The sequence below is a fragment of the Eublepharis macularius genome, chromosome 8 (genome assembly GCF_028583425.1).
Source record: "Eublepharis macularius isolate TG4126 chromosome 8, MPM_Emac_v1.0, whole genome shotgun sequence".
NCBI lineage: Eukaryota > Metazoa > Chordata > Lepidosauria > Squamata > Eublepharidae > Eublepharis > Eublepharis macularius.
The window spans coordinates 122,039,521-122,060,021 of NC_072797.1; the positions used below are offsets into that span (position 1 = coordinate 122,039,521).

At 42.6% G+C, this 20,501-nt stretch overlaps 1 protein-coding gene across 1 annotated transcript in view; it reads left to right on the forward strand.

The window, feature by feature from the left end:
* Positions 1-20,501, forward strand: part of SVEP1 (sushi, von Willebrand factor type A, EGF and pentraxin domain containing 1) — a 313,507-nt gene that overhangs the window by 41,820 nt on the left and 251,186 nt on the right. The window contains exons 12-19 of the mRNA XM_054986548.1: positions 1,009-1,130; positions 2,684-2,792; positions 5,029-5,220; positions 6,442-6,675; positions 8,137-8,298; positions 11,171-11,332; positions 12,543-12,704; positions 15,259-15,350. Of these exons, the coding sequence (XP_054842523.1) occupies positions 1,009-1,130; positions 2,684-2,792; positions 5,029-5,220; positions 6,442-6,675; positions 8,137-8,298; positions 11,171-11,332; positions 12,543-12,704; positions 15,259-15,350 (1,235 nt within the window). The remainder of the gene's footprint in view (positions 1-1,008; positions 1,131-2,683; positions 2,793-5,028; positions 5,221-6,441; positions 6,676-8,136; positions 8,299-11,170; positions 11,333-12,542; positions 12,705-15,258; positions 15,351-20,501) is intronic.

Here is a 20,501-nt window from a genome sequence, read left to right on the forward strand (position 1 = left end):
CATTATATTTATAGTAATAGCTTTGGTTCTCCTGGAGTCAAAAATGTAAATCAGAGAGCATTTTAATTGCAGCCACCCAAACACTTGCATAATCAGAAATTCGGGGGGGGGGGGAAGAAATGCCAATTAGATGGTATTATTTAGGGTTTTGTAGTGTTATATATACACCCATTTTAACTGAATTCCTATAATAGGTGTCCTATGCATAAGCTGTATTATGTAAAAGTGAGCCATATAGGCCACACAGTCTTCTCCAGGCCTTACCAACCTTTTTTGCATAGATTGGTAGTGACTGAGACAATAACTGCATCAGAAAGGCTCACAGCTAGATACAAATGACTCAAAATATGGGGTAACCACTAGGGGTGTGTGCTTCGGGTTCCTGGTTCGGGGGGGAAACGAACCGTGCCCGATTTGTAAAGATTCGGCATTTCCGCTTCGGGTTTTGGGTTATTCCAGATCGTTTTCCCGCTTGGGGTAAATCCGAAGCAGGAAAACCGAATCTTTTCCCTGCTGCTCATCCCTAGTAACCACATGAGGACTGATGTACAGTTGCCTGTCTTTTTAAAATATCCTTGTGTAGAGAGGTGAAACTATGCTTCCCAGCTTCCCAGCTACCATTGTATCTCCCTACACTTGAGCGTCCCCATATAAGATGTCTTGTGTAGAGTGACACTAATTATCATGTTGTCATAACTTATTCATAGTTTGAGTCTCTCTTCATTCCTTGGTGTAGTGTTTGTTAACTAATGTCTCATATTCCTGTTTAGTTAATGTTTAATTATCTGTGTAATCTTTATGGAAAATTAATAAAAATGATATATGTCTGTGCACACGCACACACAAATGGCACTCAAGGGTTATCACATTTTTAATATAAATTATGAATGTACTAATATAACATAAATTGGTATAATGAATGTACTAATGTAACATAGATTGGTCTAAACCAAACTAACACGCTCTTCTACAGCAGTTCCGTTGTAATCTTTCCCCAACATTTTTCAGTGAATCGTTTGGCAAACCATGGTTTCAAATCCTTTGAGATGCTATACAAAGCAACACGATGTGATGACAGCAACCTTCTTAAAAATTTTGCGGACGCATTTCAGAGTGCACTTGGTAAAATGGTGGGTTAGTAATACTTTGTTTTTTAAATCATCATTTATTAAAAGTGAGCCGCTTTTCTCCAAAATGTTAAAAGGCCCTGTTGAAAAAGATTCTTTAATCTGCAGACGTACCGTTTCTCTTTGATAGCTCAAATACAGACATTTGTTTAAATTTTTTAGGAGTTTATATTAGGGGTGTGCATAACAAAAAAGTGCCGAAAATACACACAGAACTTACTGGTTCAGCTTGTTAAGGTGGCTTCTGTAACACTGAATCAAATCTGGGAAATTATGCTGTAATGACTCCCCCCCCACCAAAAAGTTTGTGTATTTCATTTCAGCACTTACAACACAGAGGCTGCACAGATAGTCCTGGCCATCAGGGCCTGTCTGGCTGCATCTGGGTTTTTTTAACAGCAAGTTGGTCTGCACATTCAACCAGTTGACTCCAAAGGCAGAGACTGAGCCGTTAGCGTTAACTCCGTTGCTGGGAAAGAGATGTGTGGTGCACATGAGTGCATTTTTCCAACACTTCTTGGACGATGGCATTTACATTGACTGGCTCTTGGGGATCACAGGTTTGCTTTGTACCAGGAAGGGGAGCAGCAGACGGCATGGTGCCATCGCACCAGTGTAGCCCTCACCATCGCCTTCCCTTTTGGTGTGCTTTTACGCACAATGCAAGGAAAGGTCAGCCCAGCAACATCCACATAGGGATGCACATTTGGGTTTGAGGAGGGAGCAGCCTCTGAGCCCCCGGCTGCTGCAAAGGCTTATGTTATCCAGATCAGGGTGAACATTGAAAAATAAAAACCAATTATTAAAGGAGAACTGCACTGAGGAGGTCCCAGGCATGTGGAGCTGGTTTATGCCCACCTAGTGGCCTTCTGCTGCTGATTGAGGAGAAACTCACTGGATCAATGGGGTTTTGAATGATGTGAGAGGAACAGTGCGTGCTTGAGTGCGCAATTGTCCAAAACTTGCCTTGACAAGCATCTTCCTCATTCTTTGAGGACCAGAAACACAGAACCCCATTGTTGTGTGCTCTCAAACTAGGTGGGTCAGTGGTTTAGAAGGTGTTTTCCATGTGATTTGGTGCCATTGCATGCAAAACCAGCTGCCCCATAGTCTCACCCCCTTGAAAAGAAGAGTGTGTATTTGCTCATGCATGGCCAACATGCACGCAACGGGACTGAAACTCATGAAATGGAAAAAGACAGATCAATTTCGAGCTGACTCTGCCCCAGCCAGAAAAAAATGGTAGTGAGACATGATTTTTCCGTAACTCCAGAACCAAAGCTGAAATGGAAACTTTCTGCATGCCCGTTCCTAGTATATATAGTTCAGGTAGAGATTTATTTAAAGCAAGTCTGTTTACTGCTCTTCATGTTATGAAGGCTGCTGGGTAACGGACTGGATTTATTTCTGATTTGAAGTAGGAAATTAAATAGAATAATTAAAGTTAGGGAAATTTAAGGTTTGTATTGTATCTTTCTAAAGAAGTTAGGAGGCTAATGCACCAGTTCTGTGACATAAAGCATTTGTTGCTCTGCTACTTTACTTTTTGCTTATAGGTTCCAACATTTTGCAATGATGTTGAGGACATTGACTGCAGACTGGAGGATTTGCCAAAGAAACATTGCTTGGAATATAATTATGACTATGAAAATGGCTTTGCTATTGGTAAGTTAATAATTTTGTTGCTCATCAGTTCCAAAATGTCATAAGCATCATAACACAACAAGGGATCTTATACGTTGTCCCTGCAACAATCCTGAACACGTGACTGTATGAAGCTGAGCCAGACCATTCATTGGTTTCTTTTGCCAATCTATGCAAATACATGGGCTGGATCCAGACTTGAATTTTCCACTAACAGGAGGTGTTCTGTGCTCTGTAGGCTCGCCTGGTTAAGGTTTCTCAGGAGCAGGCTCACTGGCGGAGCTGGCAAGTCTTGGCAGCAGGGCTTGTGCCTAGTGGACGAGTTGATCCAGCAACACAGTTCTCTCAAGTCTCAGCCTAAATAGGCTGAAAGCTAGTCAGGCTCAGCTGCGTTTTCTGGCAGGTATTGGAGCTTAGGAGGCTGCGGTGTGCTCTGGCCAGGATCCTGTGAGAAAGCATCACAGTCAGTGCTTTGTTCTGAGGCTGCAGAGAAGGGGCACACTGGCAGCCTTGCACTTTGTCTCCTTTGTGCTCTCTCTCCCTGGGCCTTTCGCTGTCGCCATTCCTGCAGTTTCGTAGAGGGTTCTGAAGAACTATGAGCCCAGGTTCGTGTCCAGTCCGGCAGGTGCCTTGAAGTGGTCTCTGGGGCAGGCGGCAATGACTTGCTTGCAGACTCTGGGCGGCAGTCTCTGGCGCAGCTGGAGTATAATCAGTCAGTGCCTGTGCACAGGGCCAGATCTAGAGTTGCTGGCGCCCAGGGCACGCTCGCGCTCCCGGAGCTGCGTGATGACATCACTTCTGTGACATCACCAAGCAGGGCGGAGCGTGCCACCTGCACGGTGCGCTGGTGGAGGCAGCGTGTGGGGCTGGGGAGGGAGGGAGGCGAAAGGCATGGGTGGCTTCCCTGCCCCACACGCTGCCTCCACCAGTGCACTGCGTGCCGCCCACACACTCCCAGCAGCTGGCAGCTGCTCCCGGCACCCCCTTCCTGGTGGCACCGGGGGCAGACTACCCCCTCTGCCCTCCCTCGATCTGGCCCTGCCTGTGCAGCATCAGGCCCTCCCTGATCCTGCTGGTGCCCCTGGTTCCCTCTGAGCCCTCCAGGTCAGAGCCTCTGGCCTGTCCAAAGGCTGGTCATGACAGAAGGCACTTCCACATCTGCCGAACAGAAGTTTTCTGCCTTGCCCCTTCCCATTGCAGCCCACGGATATCTCTGATATGCTGCTATCATCATGGGCCCCTCAGAAAAGGGTGTGAGAGGCCAATCAGGGGTCTGCAGCAGGTAGCAGGGACTGGCAGGAATTGCACCTCCCCTTCCATTGGTGGAAAACTTAGGCTGGATCCAGCTCAACTCAGGTGTGTGGGGGGGTGACTTTGCTTTGGGGCACGGATTGGAGTGGAGGGCAGTGACAGAATTAAGCACCCTACCCACCATTTCACCATTCCAAGTAGCCACCTCTGCTTTTGTTTTCCTCTTTTTTAAGTATTGGAGCTTTGTTTGCTTAACTTTGTGCTATTTTATTTGATTGGGCTTTTGACTTTGCATACCTTTTGCATAAATGTAATCCAGAGAAATAGGAGTTTAGGTCTGTCTGTACACATGTTACCGGAAATGGTCTCCTTGCAAAAATATGATTTATGGGGGAATTAGCTAGCAAGGAAGACGGCTATACGAGAGGCGGTAACTGGAATCTATCACCTTTGTATACCAGGTCCCTTCCCACAATAGAACAAGCGAGTATAAAACAATAACTTTTATTGAACACAAGAACTTCCTGCACATACACACCAATTATACTTATGAATGTCATTTGGTTAGCTCCTCAATCATGGACAGGAGATCTCATCATGGAAGGAGGGAGAGGAATGTGCTAAGTGGGGTTGACACTGCGAGTCCTTTGTTGCTTTGGGCACCGGTGGGGCTGGAGATGGCAGTAAATCCAATCAAGCCGCAATCACTCCGCATTCCAGGGCCGCATTCCTTGCATGCCTGGTTCTCCCGGGCGGGATGTAGCAACGTCAGAGGCTCCCTGGTGGCCATACAGTAGCCATTTTAAACCCCAGAGGCTTGTCCACTTTTAATATCACATGCAGCTATATGAAAACTGCTGTACAACTGGCGGAGGCTGGGCTGACTGCTTACACACATGGCAAGACCTTTTCCTTTCAATACTTAACGCATTTGTTGGCAGTCTTGGAAGTTTTTGCTTATTTTATTTGCAGTGGGTTTTCTTTCTTTTTTTTAATTGACTGTCAGGCGCTGGTGGCTGGGGAGCTGCAAATCGGCTGGATTATTCTTACGATGATTTCCTTGAAACTGTGCCTGAAGAAGAACTACCCAAACCATCCTCTGATTCTGTGGAGGTCGCACACTCCCGGGTCAAAAGGCACAAAAAAATAAGCATACCCATGTCAGACCACAAAATAAAATTAATTTTTAATATTACAGGTAAGGAAATCTTTTCTCCTTATTTTCAAGTATGCATTTAATTACCTTAGAAAATGCTATAAGAAACAACCTAATATAAAACTCATATAATGGCAACTGATAAAAAGGCGAGAGACTGGGTTGGAGAGGTATATGTTACAGGTATGTCTACTCAATCTAAAGTTGTGGTTATATTAATACATAAACATGTCTCTTTTCAGGTTCGAGAAGTAATAAGAGACCCAAATGGTTGCTTTGTTGTTCTGGTAGTAAAAAACTTTATGGTTAGATTAATGTATATGACCCAAATGTAGATTCTCCAGATGTTTCATCAGTGTTTTAGTGACTCGGTAAATCTTAGATAGGATTATTTGTTAATGGGGGGTATAAAAGGTAGGTAGTCCCCTGGGCAAGTGCCAAGTCATTACTGACCCATGAGGTGACGTCGCATGATGACTTTTCTTGGCAGACTTTTTGTTATGGGGTGGTTTGCCATTGCCTTCCCCAGTCATCTACACTTTACTCCCAGGAAACTGGGTACTCATTTTACCAACCTCAGAAGGATGGAAGGCTGAGTCAACCTTGAGCTGGCTACCTGAGCCCAGCTTCCACCGGGATCGAACTCAGGTCATGAGCAGAGCTTGGGCTGCAGTACTGCCACTTTCCACTCTGTGCCATGGGGCTCCTGCAATGGGGTGTGTGTGGATTTTAATGAAATAATAAATATAGCTTTAAATCAAAGAATATTCACTGGTGAGATCCACTCTCAAAGCCTATATGGCTGCATTAGGTCTGATTGACCCCTCGTGCATATTACACCCAAAGGACAAAGACTGTATCTTTATTTCTTCCTTGAATCATAACTGTTTTCGCCTCGATTATCTCCTCGTTTCAGCTGTGTTGATGCTTCGGATTAAAGCATGCAATGCAGATGCAGTTGTTATTTCTGATCTTGCCCCTATTTCACTAGTTCTCCAGTTTCCAGATCGGGTTAGACCACCCAGTCTATGGCATCTTAACATGTCTCTGCTCAGTAAAACCTTGTAAAACCCAATATAAAATGGTGTCGATTTTTTAATGGTTCTTGACGCGGCACTTCCTCTTGCAGGAGAAATGGCCGCTGATTCAGATGCAGAGTACTTTTGACCTTTTCCCTGTCTGCCCTAATAGAATATAATGGTCCAAACCCTGTAATGCCTTTGTGTATATGTGTGTGGTTTGTTTGTTTTTTCCTAATCCTAGCTAGTGTACCATTGCCTGATGAACGAAATGATACACTGGAACTGGAGAACCAGCAACGCCTTCTAAAAACGCTAGAGACTATTACAAACAGGCTGAAAAGGACTCTCAATAAGGATCCAATGTATTCTTTTCAGTTTTCTTCTGAACTGCTTGTAGCTGAAACCAACTCTTTGGAAGCTGAAAAGGCCTTCCTGTTTTGCAGGCCAGGCTCTGTCTTAAGAGGCCGAATGTGCGGTAAGCATAATTCAGTTGTCAAGCCCCTATTGAGGATTTTTACACGCAGTCATAAGCAGAGTTGATCCTCTCTCCCTTCTAAGTTCATTGAAATCTGCTCCCATTTACTGTTATTGCTCCCCACATATTCCCATGTGGAGAGCAATGCCCATACGGAAGCAGTCTCAGGGCCAAGCAAGACAATGCTGCTTCCCAGAGTCCTCCACAAGGACCTGATGCCATTTTAGAATTTGGTTTTTTTTTAACTTTTCAAGGGCCTGATCCTGCTGGGGACAGTAGGTGCAGGCGGATGAGAGGCTTCTGTGATCTCTGCACTGTTTTCAAAAGCTTAAAACTGCCACTAGCATGAGGGGGGGGGAGACAGGAGCATCCCTAATCCCCCCCCCATGCTGTAGACCCCAACAAGATCAGGCCGCTGCAGCATTTTGAAAAGTTAAAAAGCAAATTCTAATATAACACTGCATCTGTGAGCATACTTGGGGATGTGGTATCATTTGGTTTGATCTTCAGTTGTACTTGAATGAAGAAAAAGAGAGGCGTCATTTATTTTTTGTTTATTGCATTTTTATCCAACCCCTCCACAAAGGATTTCAGGGAGCCATACATGATTCCACGTCCCTTTTCATCCTTATGATAACTCGGAGATGTCAGTGAGGCTGATAGTATGATTGGCCCAAGGCCACCCGGTGAGCGTCTTAGTGGGTCCTGAAACTCCCTTTCATTTTAAGCTCAGTAATACAACCACAAGATAATTAACTCTTTCATTTATTTCATACAAACTTCTTTACCAATCTTTATCTTACAAGCTGTCAGATGAATGAACAGGATATCCTGCTCACCCCACAACCTAAATCTCCCCCTTCAAAATACTAGAGTGTGAGACCCAGTTTGATGTAGTGGTTAAGAGCAGCAGGATTCTAATCTGGAGAGCCAGGTTTGATTCTCCACTCCTCCAGTTAAAACCAGCTGGGTGACCTTGGGTCAGTCACAGCTTCTAGGAGCTCTCTCAGCCCCACCCACTTCCCAGGGTGATTATTGTTGTGGGGATAATAATAACATACTTTGTAAATTGCTCTGAGTGGGCATTAAGTTGTCCTGAAGGGTGATATATAAATCAAATGTTGTTGTTGTTGTTAGATGCTATTTGTGGTGTATGCAAAGTCAGTTTCCCCATCTCTTTCTTTAATTGATTGTAAGATGCTGTCAGCATCCTCTGATGAGGAAATTTCCTGTATGAAGAAAAGTAGTTTTTCAGGGAGAAGCCCAAACCCTTCTGGTAGACATTCTAGTTTTCTATTTTATCTATAGAAGAACATTCTGTTATGTGAACCTACAATGGTACAGACCAAGCAGGGATTTTTTTTTAACCTTATCATATTTTATTTGTGAGAACTAGGCCTTGGTAAACAGTTAATTCTATGGCTAATTATGTATTTCATATTCTTTTTGGTTAAATCACAGTTAATTGCCCTTTGGGTACTTATTACTCTTTGGAACATCACACATGTGAAAGTTGCTGGATTGGTTCTTACCAGGATGAGGAAGGGCAGCAAGAATGTAAAAACTGCCCATCTGGTAGCTACACTGAATTTCTGCACTCCAGGAGTGTATCAGAATGTAAAGGTGAGAAGTTAGCAATTGCCTAATTTTTTATCTGTTGGTTAATGTTAGCATTTTAAAAAAAAATTGGACACTTAAAGTTCTTCTAAATATTTTTGTAAAAATAAACAAAAAGATCAGCATTTAGAAGTGTTTTAAATGTCCAAATACAAATAATCTTGCTTGAATGCTGCTTCAAATGCTTGGAGAGAGAGAACATAAATATTTAAAATAAATAGATCTCCTAGCTAGGGATACATTATCTATCTATTTTAAATATTTATGTTCTGTCATTCAAAAACTGTATTTTTTGTTGTTACTTTAGAAATGTATAATAATGGTCCATAATGGAAGAGAGAAAAACACCGTCGTTCAGCCCACCATATTAGTAGCTCATTATTTGCTATGATTCTGTTATGTTATTAAAGTAACAACTCAGTTTGGTTATAAAATGACAGCATCTCATCGAGAGATTCATGAAATACGTATCAGCAAACATTCTTCAAGATATTTGGCTGTAGTGGACCACTGAATCTCCAGGGAATCTAATTTCCCAAAGGAAATACAAAATGGCAGGAGCATCATAATGTGGTAAAGAATACTAGACTGCCTTGTAAAGTGTAATGAGAGTGCCAGTATACTGACTTGCCAGCACTTGTTGGTATAGAAATACAGTAAAAGCTGTGTTATCCAGCACTTGGTTAACCAGCACACACAGGGCCAAGCTACAAGTGACGAATGACACTTGAACGGCAAGTGGATTGAGTGGAGGGCAAGTGAACAGGGAGAAATACACTTGCCATTCAAGTGTCATTTTCACTTGTAGCTTTGCCCTCAGTTAACTGGCATGCCAGCCCTGTTGCAGTGGCAGAGCAGGTTCTGAGTCCCAACTGTGGGTGCCACCATCTCATGGGCACTGCCCATTGCCAGGATCCTCCTGTTACCAGAATCCCTTGCTGTCTGCTCCCATGCCACCAATCCACTGTGTGGCTGGCACTGATTTAAATGGCCAGAGTGTGTCCTGTTCCTTTCAATCCCTGCCTTCTATGCAGCTGTGGAGGACCAGAACATACCTTCTATACCACCAATCAAGTCAACTGTGTAGTAGGCTGGGATTTAAAGGGCCAGAATGGTGTACCTCCTAACCTTTTAAATCACCATCCCACCACACAGCTTTTCTACAGTTGCCCCATTCTCAAGTTATAGTGAACGCACATACAAACTGTACAATATGCACATGATTTTTCTTTATACACACATAGACTAATTCTAACGTTACATTCAACGCATGCTCAGTTAGTGAACCTGTGAATCAAACTTCACATTTATCCAGGTGCTTGTCCCAGGTTTCATTTGCAAAGTGAATGAGCATTAGCTCTTTTTTACAAATGAATGTGCATTCATGCATGATGCACTTGCATTCACTGTAACCAGTACATGTCAGTCTATGGAAAGCAGGATACTCTGATTTCATCTCCCACCCCTTGCAGCAAGAAATCCAAGGTCTCTTGAGTCAAAGGTTCTTTATTGAGAGCTTATATAGTCAGAAAATACAAGTGTCCATAGATTATCCAAAGGCTAAGGCAAGCTTCTGGCTGTACATAGGTCTCTTGTTGAGAATGACATATTAGGGGCTTGCTACAGTATATCAAACCCTCTAAACCATCCCCCACCCTCGGTGTCTACCCAGCTGGTACAGAAGGTGGGAAAGTGAAAGGAGCTGTCCCAAGGCCGCTGTGGTGAGCCATCTCAGATAAGGCTGTCTCAGGAACCAAGCTGCTTCTGCTAACACACACCCAGGAAATATTACTGGAAAAGTACAGAAAGCAAAAACAATATGGAAGGACTGTGGGCAGCAGACCTGACAGTACACGGGCCTAGTGTGGGGGGTGAGGGGGGCAGCGTGTTCTGGTCAGGGGCTCACTGGGACTTGCTACAAGCTCCACTTGCTCTCAGGTTGTAGAGGAGCAGACAACGACTCCTCACTTGGTTAACTGGCAATCTTGGTTAACACAGACTGGCAAGTCTGGTTAACACAGCTTTAAGTATACCACCAAATACTAAATGTGTTCACACAGGACAAAATACTTCAGTTATGGTTTTATTAAAATTGCAGCATTTTTAAAAAAATGTTGCAGATTCAACCTTTTTGCACATACATGTTTTCTTGACATGTTACGTAGTCTCCACAGTTGTCTGTTTCCCTCATCTATTCATCTAAACTGTGATTGTTTTCATCTGTTTGAATCACCACCAAATACAACTATTATAGCTCACTGCCAATCACTAAATGTGCTTCTTCATTCTATCATATTTTTACTCCACCAAGAAACTCAGCTCCAAGAAGCCCAGAACTGTGTATATGTTTCTCCACCACCCATTTCAACCTCACAACCACCCTATGAGGTAGGTTAGGCTGAGAGGGAAAAAGAGTGACTGGCCCAAGGTCACCCACAGTGTTATCCTAAGTGGAGTTATACTGCTCTAAGCCCATTGATTTCAGTGGACATAGAAGGATATAACTTTGCTTAGGACTGCATTGCCAGTGAACTTTGTGGTTGAGAATGGATTTATACCCATGTCTACACTGTACCAGTTCACTCATTTTGTGAGCTTTATTCTGATTTTGCAGCATACATGATTCAAATAAGTTATTTTAGCAAAACGCTCAGCTCTCAGAAAGCATAAACACATTTGGACTGGTGGCAGATGCTCTGTGCTAATTGTATTTTGTGAGTTTTCATGCTCAGCAGATCCTCTGGGCTTATAAATAGCCAGTAACAATTTGTTTCAGAAGTATTCTGCTTTAGGCGTATTGAGTTATTGGCTGTTGGCTCTGATACATATTTGAAGCTGGATGTTGCTTAATTGTAATGTGTTGCTCTTACATAATTAGCTCAATGCAAGCCGGGAACCTATTCTCCAAATGGCCTTGAGATCTGTGAATCATGTCCTCTTGGCAAATATCAGCCTGCAACTGGATCTAAGCAGTGTATCTCTTGCCCAGAAAACATGTCAACTGTCAAAAGGGGGGCTGTGGACATATCAGCATGTGGAGGTTTGTGACATCTAAATTCTGGGAAATGGCGTGTTGATAATTACTGTGCTGTATGACTCCCCGCCCCTTTCCAGTCTCTACACAATTGAAATATTTTTGAGTGTCATGTCTTTCTATCACATTTATCAAGCCTTTAATTAGATTAAGCGGGACTCGTACCTTACAGATACATACATAAACTTTGTGAAACATCTATTTGAACAATTGTGTAAAATTAAGTTTTCGTTTTTCTGTTGCCGGATGTCAAGAGGTAGAGGCTTCCATGCCCTCCCCTCCTCCTCCGTCCCCAACTGCCATTTGGCTTCTTTCCTGTGGCCTCAGGTCGAAAGGGGAGGAGTATTCAAATTGCCACCACCTGACTCCTCCTACCAGCTCTCTTCCTGCTCTGCTTGGCAGTTGGACGTCTCCATCATTGGTCACTGTCCTGACCCTTGACAAGTTGAGCATCCTGTCCGGGGTCTTCCACTTCTCTTTCACTCTCATGAGACATTCAGTTCTCCTCTGCTGCCCTGCCTCTCTATTTGGCTGCAGCTCAGCAGCTGAGGTGGCAGGGCCTCAAAACCTTCCTCCATCATGGCTAAGTTGCCAATTGCCTAGAGGAAAAAAATGCCCCGTCCCTTTAATAGAGGCTCAATGGGATGTTGCTTACCAGGAGATGTTATTGACCTCCATGCCATGAAATCTTCATAAAAGGGCAGGACACTTTTTCTCCGGGCAGTTGGCAGTCCAGTTGTGGCAACCTTCTCCTTGTACTGGAGAATCCCCGAGTTGGAAGTATGTTCCATGGGCAACAAATAAGACCTATCTATTCGCAGCAATCGATGCTGTTATGATAGCATATCATTATGTCATTGGTTCTTTATTTCCTTTCTACATAATAGCAACTTAGGGAATAGGTCGCATTTTCCTTACATCACTTACAGCTAGGCAGCCTGTGTGGAACTGAGTGGGAGTTTTGGCCCAGATGTGGAGCATTTGGCAGAAGCCTGAATCTGGGAGCACTGGACCCTGATGAACATCTCAAGCACAAAACACCAGCTTTGACCCTGATTAAACCAGAATTGTGAATATCCTTTTCTTCTCCTGGCTAGCCCAATGTTCTTGTCAATCAAAAGAGTTTCTATCATTTTCTAACAGGATTCATTTGAAATAGTGGTCAGGGAGGAAGAACGTAATATAGCATTTAATCCATCTGCTTTACTCTTTGTAGTGCCTTGTCCTGCAGGACAATTCTCCCGCTCTGGTTTAATGCCCTGCCACCCCTGTCCCAGTGATTATTATCAGCCTGATCCAGGAAAGTCCTACTGCTTGTCTTGTCCATTTTATGGGACCACAACAATGATTGGTGCCAACTCTATAGCAGACTGCTCAAGTAAGTGAAATATCCTTTTTCTACAGAATCTTTTAAAAGTGACCATAGGATGAATGTTGGTGATAGGCTGTCTTAACCAATACGCTGTTATTTATGGATGCTCCCTGTAATGATTTGCTTGTTTGTTTTCTTTTTAAATCTTTGCCTTTAGACCTACAATTCAGCTCCTCCTTACGTTTCCTTAAACTTATACCTCAGGAGGTCTCTGGTCACAACCAACAGTATTTTTATTTTCCACACCAACAGAGCTTCAGGTGTTCTCTCCTTTACCCAGGCTTCTACCTCAAGAACACCTTCCCTTTTTTGTTTCTGTGACCTGTATATTGCTGTCTCCCTGACTCCCTCAAAAGGTTTTCACTGCCACCAAAGCCTTTCGCCTTGGGCCTCCTTGGTTTAACTGGTAATATAGGAAGGCTTGTTATAGATGGTAGTTTGACAGAATGGTCAGTAGTACATGAGGGTAGTTGTGAGGTACATAAGCTTGACAGTTACAGAGTTTTGATAAGTGTACTGGTTTCAGAATAGCTCTTAATCTTGGTGGTTTCAAAAATAATTTTATCTTCTTAAAGATATGTTCACAGACTCAATCATGCAGTAATTTTCCCCACAAGTCTTCACTAACAGAATAAATTCTGTTCTCATCCACACAGATATAGATATGCTCAGACTTTTCCACACAGCTTGCCTGACTTAGATACATTAATCTCTCTCATATATACACAGACTGACCCAGGTGCACAAACAATTTTCCTGAATTAGAATTAGGCTCTTAGGCTTCCACGCAGTTTGCCTAATTTAACCAGAATCCTTTCTCTGAGACACACAAAGACTGAAACCTTTCCCTCAGCACTGACTAAAAACTGCAGTTTACCTCTCCCCCTAGGGTACAGCTACCATCCAATCACACCAAACTCCATTCATCCATTCAGCTCCTCTCCTTCTTTCCTCAGAGACCTGCATTTAAACCCACAGTAAGAAATATTTTAAAAAGCCTACATTAACACAGAAATAAAACACACACACTTAATTACATGCAAAATACTAAACTCCCACTTCTAGGTAGAGATTGGCTTATGTGCGTATGAGTAGAGGGAAGGACAGAAAATGGAAGCCTCCTAGGTTTTCTGGCTGTTTTTACTGTAGGTAGGAATAAAAGGAGTGGAGCAATAGAAAAAGTGGGGCTACTTAAGAAAACTCAGGAAGTTTTGATCGTTTAGCTGCCAACCCCTCACCCCACACCACGGCTCAACACAGATGTCATTAACCTACATCATCCTTGCTCATAGGCTCAATTATAACAATGAACCTATCAATCATAGGCTCAATTCTGACATCATGACGAACCATGGTTTATTTTATATTTCGTTTGTGAAACCAGGAATCAGTTTACAGAGAATCACTCAAATCTTGATTTGCTTAGAGAAATGTTATTTCATTGCTTCAACATATACCCTGAGAAGACATTGCTGGGGAATAAACCAGAATCAACCCAGGATGTCTGCATTTGTAAATCACACACAATCAATGTGAAGAATAGTTGTGGTTAGTAAATCAACCTTAGATAATGCTTTTAAATTAAGAACATAAGAGACCAATGGCCCATCCAGTCCAACACTCTGTGTCACACAGTGGCCAAAAACCAGGTGTCCTCAGGAGGTCTGCCAGTGGGGAAGGGACACTAGAAGCCCTCCCACTGATTGCCCCCCCCCAACACCAAGAATACAGAGCATCACTGCCCTAGACAGAGAGTTCCATCTATACCTTGTGGCTAATCGCCACTGATGGACCTCTGCTCCATATATTTATCCAATCCCCTCTTGAAGCTGTCTATGCTTGAAGCTGCCACCACCACCTCCTGAGGTAGTGAATTCCATATGTTAATCACCCTTTGGGTGAAAAAGATTCTGGACTGATGGAGCCTGAGTAACCGTGGTTACTGCAGTAGCCTATCTTTAGACAGTCACCCTAGCCACAGAATGTTTAAACATCCATTTCATGTCATGTCTGAACAGACGTTCTCTACCTAGCAGTCAAGCTGGGCACAAACATTCATGCAGTATGATACAAAGCACAGTTAACATCCTTCTGAGTACATTTAACTTTGCTTATAATTGCACTGTTAATCTCCCATTCTACAAAGGCCAAACTCTTGTTTCATAAAATTGCTGCCTGTTTTCTTCCACACAAACAGTCACTCCTTGGTCCCCCCTTTTCCCACTGCAGGCACACAATGCATATTCTCTCTGGCACCCATCAGCAGCAGTTTAGGTATCCCTAGAGAAAACGTTCACTTTGGTACAAATGGTTTTAACAATATAAATCAGGGTGGAAAATCTGTGTGCTAAGGTCTAGTGGAAAAACTAGTTGTTAGGTGCTTTTGTGTGTTTTTCAGTTGCATGCGTCATTGATTTAAGGTTGAATATATCTATATCCCCACAAGCCGCGCCAGATCTTTTTTTTCCCCCATCACTACTATCAATTGCGTCCCAACCTTCACGCTGAGGACCTTGTCAATAGAATTTTTTACAGCTGCTTTCATGTTGATCTCGTTTAGGTTTCGGTTCAACTTTCTCTGCAGCAGAAGAGAGTGTTGTGCTTCCAGTCTCGCCAGAAAATATCAGCAAAAAATACAAAGTCAGCAGTCAGGCAAGAATGACAGTTTTTTAAAGTCAGCACTAACACTGAAAATATCATGTGTAAACATTGAGTATTTGTTGCCGACTCTAATATAATTATTACTATTTAGTGGTTAGAGTGTCATATTACGATCTGGGAGACCTATATTCAGATTTACTCTGTGCTGTGGAAACTTGCAAGGTGAACTTGGATGAGTCATACATTGTAGGATGACCTTGGGCCCATCACATTTTCAGAGCCTAACCTACTTCACAGAGTTGTTGTTGTGGGGATAAAGTGCAGAAAGGGAGAGCAATGTGATAAGCTACTTTGGGTGTCTTCTAAGGAGAACAGCAAGATACATGTTCTAAAAAGAAAAAGAAAAAAAGCTTCGTATTGTGGCACCACTGGCAAAAAAAACCATGTGGATTGTCATTAGCCAATATCTCGAAGTGAGGTATAAGTCAGCTGAGGAAAATGAAAGAAACAAACACAACAAGAACAACCTCGAAATCCACACAGATACGCTCACAACAGGTGATAAAAATTACTGAGATGGAAAGTACTTTTTGACACTGGCACCTCAGCCCTATAATTTATGTATTTTACTTGATTTATACCTTGCCTTTCTCCCCAACAGAGACCCAAAGTGGTTTATATTGCCCTCCAGTCCTCCACTTTATCCTCCCAACAACCCTGTAAGGTAGGTTAGGCTGTGAAAATGTGATGGGCCCAAGGTCACCCAGCAAGCTTCCATGGCAGAGTGGGGTTTTAAACCTGGGTCTCCCAGACTAGTCTGATGCTCTAACTACTGCTCCATGCCAGCTCTCATTTGCATTTCCTTTTCGGATAGCAAAGATTTTTGTAACAAGATCATGAGGGGCTCTACAGCAAATCAGATTTAATGGTGGTGTGAAGCTGAGGACAAAGGAAAGTGTAATTAAGAAGCAACAGCAGCCAGGAGAATAAAAGGACACCAGACAATAGAAGCAATATGAATTATTTAACTTTATCAAAATATGCTAATTTGGGCTGACTATCTGAGACCGTTTGGCACATTGCAAGCATTACTGAGTTTATTTCCCAGAAGAGGGAAGAGCAGTTGCCGTAACTGGTGCCTTCTTGAATCCAAGTATCCATAAAAAAAACTCAGACTAAAACATTTCTACTGTGTAGATATGTAGCTAACCACAAGGGCCAAAGGTATTTTTCATTTGTATTCGCAAACGCTTCAAGGAAAAACATTCATTGTTTTCTTAAAATGGTAACCCTAATAATTGTTCAGCAGAATATTTTGATTTATTTTTATAGGTGTACGGTTTGATCAAGTGCAGTCCTGCAAGAGCTGATTTACTGTTAAATTGGGCTTGGGTCATAACCTTAACAAGATTAAGGTTAGGGGGATTTTTGCAGTTTTTCAGAAAACTGCAGGGAGAAAAAAATTCAAGGCCAAACTTGAAACTGTGCAGCCAGTAGTATTTGCCTTTACTTCTCACATTGTTACCCCTTTTCCTATAGAAATGCCATATGAAACTGCAGGGTGAGAGAGTGAAACTTGGGTCTTATCCTACATGCAAGGTAGCACCTTACTTAAAGACCCTTTCCAGTTTCCTTTCTGTTTCTGAGAGAGCACACCATGCCACTATCTTGCAGAGGTGCAGCGTCTCTGATAACCATCCACTTGTGTCATGTTGTGCATAAGAAACAGCAGGGCAGTTCTCACACTCGGATTTTAGCCCAGGGCACTGAAAATATGATATAAACTGCAGGCAATACAAAGTTGAACATGGAACTGAAATTTGGTGAGGCCTACAATCACAGGTTGAGTGTGTGAAAGAATAATCTTGTTGAATGAAATCTAAGTTATTTACACCCTTGGCATCTATGTGCTGGTTTATTTATTATTATTTATACTCTGTTTTCTGGATAAGAATTGATTCCTAACACTACTCACAACAATAAAAATCTATTGCAAATATACATCATTGTAGGCATGTGGGGGGAATAGGACAGAGGGATTTTTTTCCCGGCTCAGAAATCTTGCTTAACCTTCTCTTCTTTTGTGTTGCTCCTGCCATTCTCTGATTGTCTAGTTTATTCCTTGTGTGTTTTAAAAATTAAAATCAATTGTGGGTAAGTCATGGGCCATTTGGAATTATACTCACCAAACAAAGCTATTCTCTCCCCACCCCCCGCCAAAAAATAAATATCTCTTTTTTACCAGCTGAATATTGAAATTCAGAAACCCAATGACATCCTCAGAAGTGTGATAGGAAAGTAACTGTAAATTGGATATTTTTAGAATTGTTAACTATAAAATATAAAAAACAGTTATTAACCTTTATGTATTTTGTAATCTGGGCCGATTCCAGACGGCCCTCTCCATGCCGAAACGTTGCGCGTCGTTGCGCGGAAAACGTGAAATATCGCGTTTTCTCGCGCGAGTTTTGCGCGACATCGCGTGACGTCGTGCAAAACTCGCGCGAGAAAACGCGATATTTTGCGTTTTCCGCGTGACGACACGCGACGTTTCGGCATGGGGAGGGCCGTCTGGAATCGGCCCTGCTCTGAGCTTGCTGGAAATGTGGGGAGGGCAGAATAAAAATCAAAAATAAATAAATAAATAAATGCTTCCACTCCCCCAGCTCCCAGCTCCTTCGCTTGGCTTGCTTGTCTCCTTTACTACAGCAGTAATTTTTTCCCCCTTGCCCCATCTCTCCCTCCCTGGCACCTTAGAACCTTCTGAAGCAGCACCCCAGGTTCTAAGAGCCCCGTGAAATGTGTTTTCTGGGGGCACTTACTGTTCTTAGTATGGATACAGGGCACCATGAAATGTCCCAGGGTGTTGCAGGTGGGCTTTTCCCATCCGAAGCTCCCTTACAACAGAGCTGCTGTTTCTCTGTCTGCAGGTGTTTGACTAGAATCATAGAGTTGGAAGAGGTCTTACAGAACATCTAGTCCAACTCCCTGTCCAATGCAGGGACATCCTAAAGCATCCCCAAACAAGTATTTGTTCAGCCACTGCCTTGAAGACTGCCACACACACACCCTAGGCAGCCAGTTCCACTATTGAATTAAGCATTGTTTTGAGTCCTGTCCTCTGTTGCCAAAAGGAACATCTCCCTTCCCTCCTCTAAGTAACAGCCGTTCAAATACTTAAAGAGAGCAATCATGTCTCCCCTCAATCTCCTCTTCTCCAAACTGAACATTCCCAGATCCCTCAGACTTTCCTCGTAGGGCTTGGTCTCCAGGTCCCTGATTATCCTGGTTGCTCTCCTCTGCACCAATTTGTCCACATCCTTTTTGAAGTGAAGCTTTCAGAATTGCACACAGTACTCCAAGTGGGGCCTGACCAACGCGGTATATAGTGGGACAATGACATCCTGTGATTTGGATGTTGTGCCTTTGTTGATGAACCCCAAGATGGTGTTCACATTCTTCGCTGCTGCATCACACTGACTGTTCATATTTACTTTCCCATCCACCAGTATTCCAAGATCTTGTTCACACTCATTGCTACCCAGAAGTGTATCCCTCATCCATTATGCATGCTACCTTATAGGGGAAAGGCACATTTCTCCTTGTAACAGTAACAAAAAGGCCTAGAAATTATTTTTTTAAAGAAAAATAAAAACTGGTAATTTGCTATGTTGTTGCAAAGGCTTCCATTCCCCCAGATCTATAGTTGTAATCTTGTAATTCTATGACCATCTAGGTGTTAGTGTATTTTTTAAAAAATGAATAAAAACGAAGGGGGAAAGGGGCAGCCACATCATAGACAGAGAGGTTGGGAAGAGGAGCTGACATGGCATCTCCACCCTGACGCATCTTCCTAGCAAACAATAAACTGTTTGCCTGTCAAGCTTTACCACAGAACACAGCTTGTCGTGGTACAAACTCCCAAAATATCCTCCAACTGCCACCATATAGGGAACCCACCACCTCACCTCCCAGTTCTAGGCTCTGATCACAGCCACTCCAGCAATCAGGCAGGCAAGACACACTTCCTTTTTTTGTGAAAGCTCTTCCTTTCCCAAAGGCCAGGCTTTCCATTTTCAGGGTTCGTTTCTGGGGTGAACCCATGCACAAGACATGAATTCCAGACTCAACTTAATAAAAGATAAGTTTATTAGTTAAGGAGTGTTTTCAAAAGAGTGAAGCACTCTTACTCAGGCAACAAGCATTAAAACAAGTTGATACACATTAAAACTGCCTATCTAAAACCTGAGAGCTAGCTACCTAAGCATCTCTAAGTGGTTTCCATTGTTGCATATCTCACTCATCCATTAGAATGCAAGCTCTCTCTGGTGCCTAGTTGGTTTGGCATAAGGCGAGGTGATAGAAGAGCATACAGCTTTCAGCTTCTCTCTGGCATCATGATGAAAACTAGGCAAGGGACAAAAGAACTGAGAAGCCATCTTTTCTGGTCTCAGTGAATCATCCAACAATTCGAGAACCAATCAGGACCAAGCTGTTAATTGGCATTTCAGCTATGTGAAAACTACGGAGTTAATTCAGAACTCTCTGAGAAAGTCTCTTCAAGATTGAATCTCCGGGGACCTCAGAGACTGCTCCACAGGTGTTTCCAATCAGCTCTGCGAACACATTTCTGAGCTAGGCCACAAGCCTTATAATACTATAGTCCAGAACCTAAGTTCAGCCATTTTCTCTCAGAAACCTAGGGTCAAACTACAAAAAACAAAATATACTCGAATTACACTCAAATACACTTGAATTACAAAACACACTCAAATTACCCATGTAATTCGAGTGTATTTTGTCTCTAGTCTCAGGTTAGCAACTTCTTTAAACCATGCACATTAATTAATGAATTAATATTTTTAAAATAGTTAAGAGAGATTCAGAAAATAGGGTGTCAGATGGTAAAAAACAAGGAGATTTTGTGTGAACAACAAATGTTTTAACATTGGAATTCTGTCACTGTTACTGTTTCTGAGGCATGGCAAGTAAACTTTACAAAGCCACAACCAAAAGATGTTCTTGTTTTCTGAAGATAATTGACAAGTATTTAATAATTCTTGAAAATAAACAAGGAAATATGGCCCAAACTGCTCTTGTAACAGCACATTGCAAGACATAGTGTTGCAATAATTCACCAGTGCTGTTTTGAGTATGGGGCAAGCAGACATTTCAAACCCTGGCATATCTAGAACTAAAATA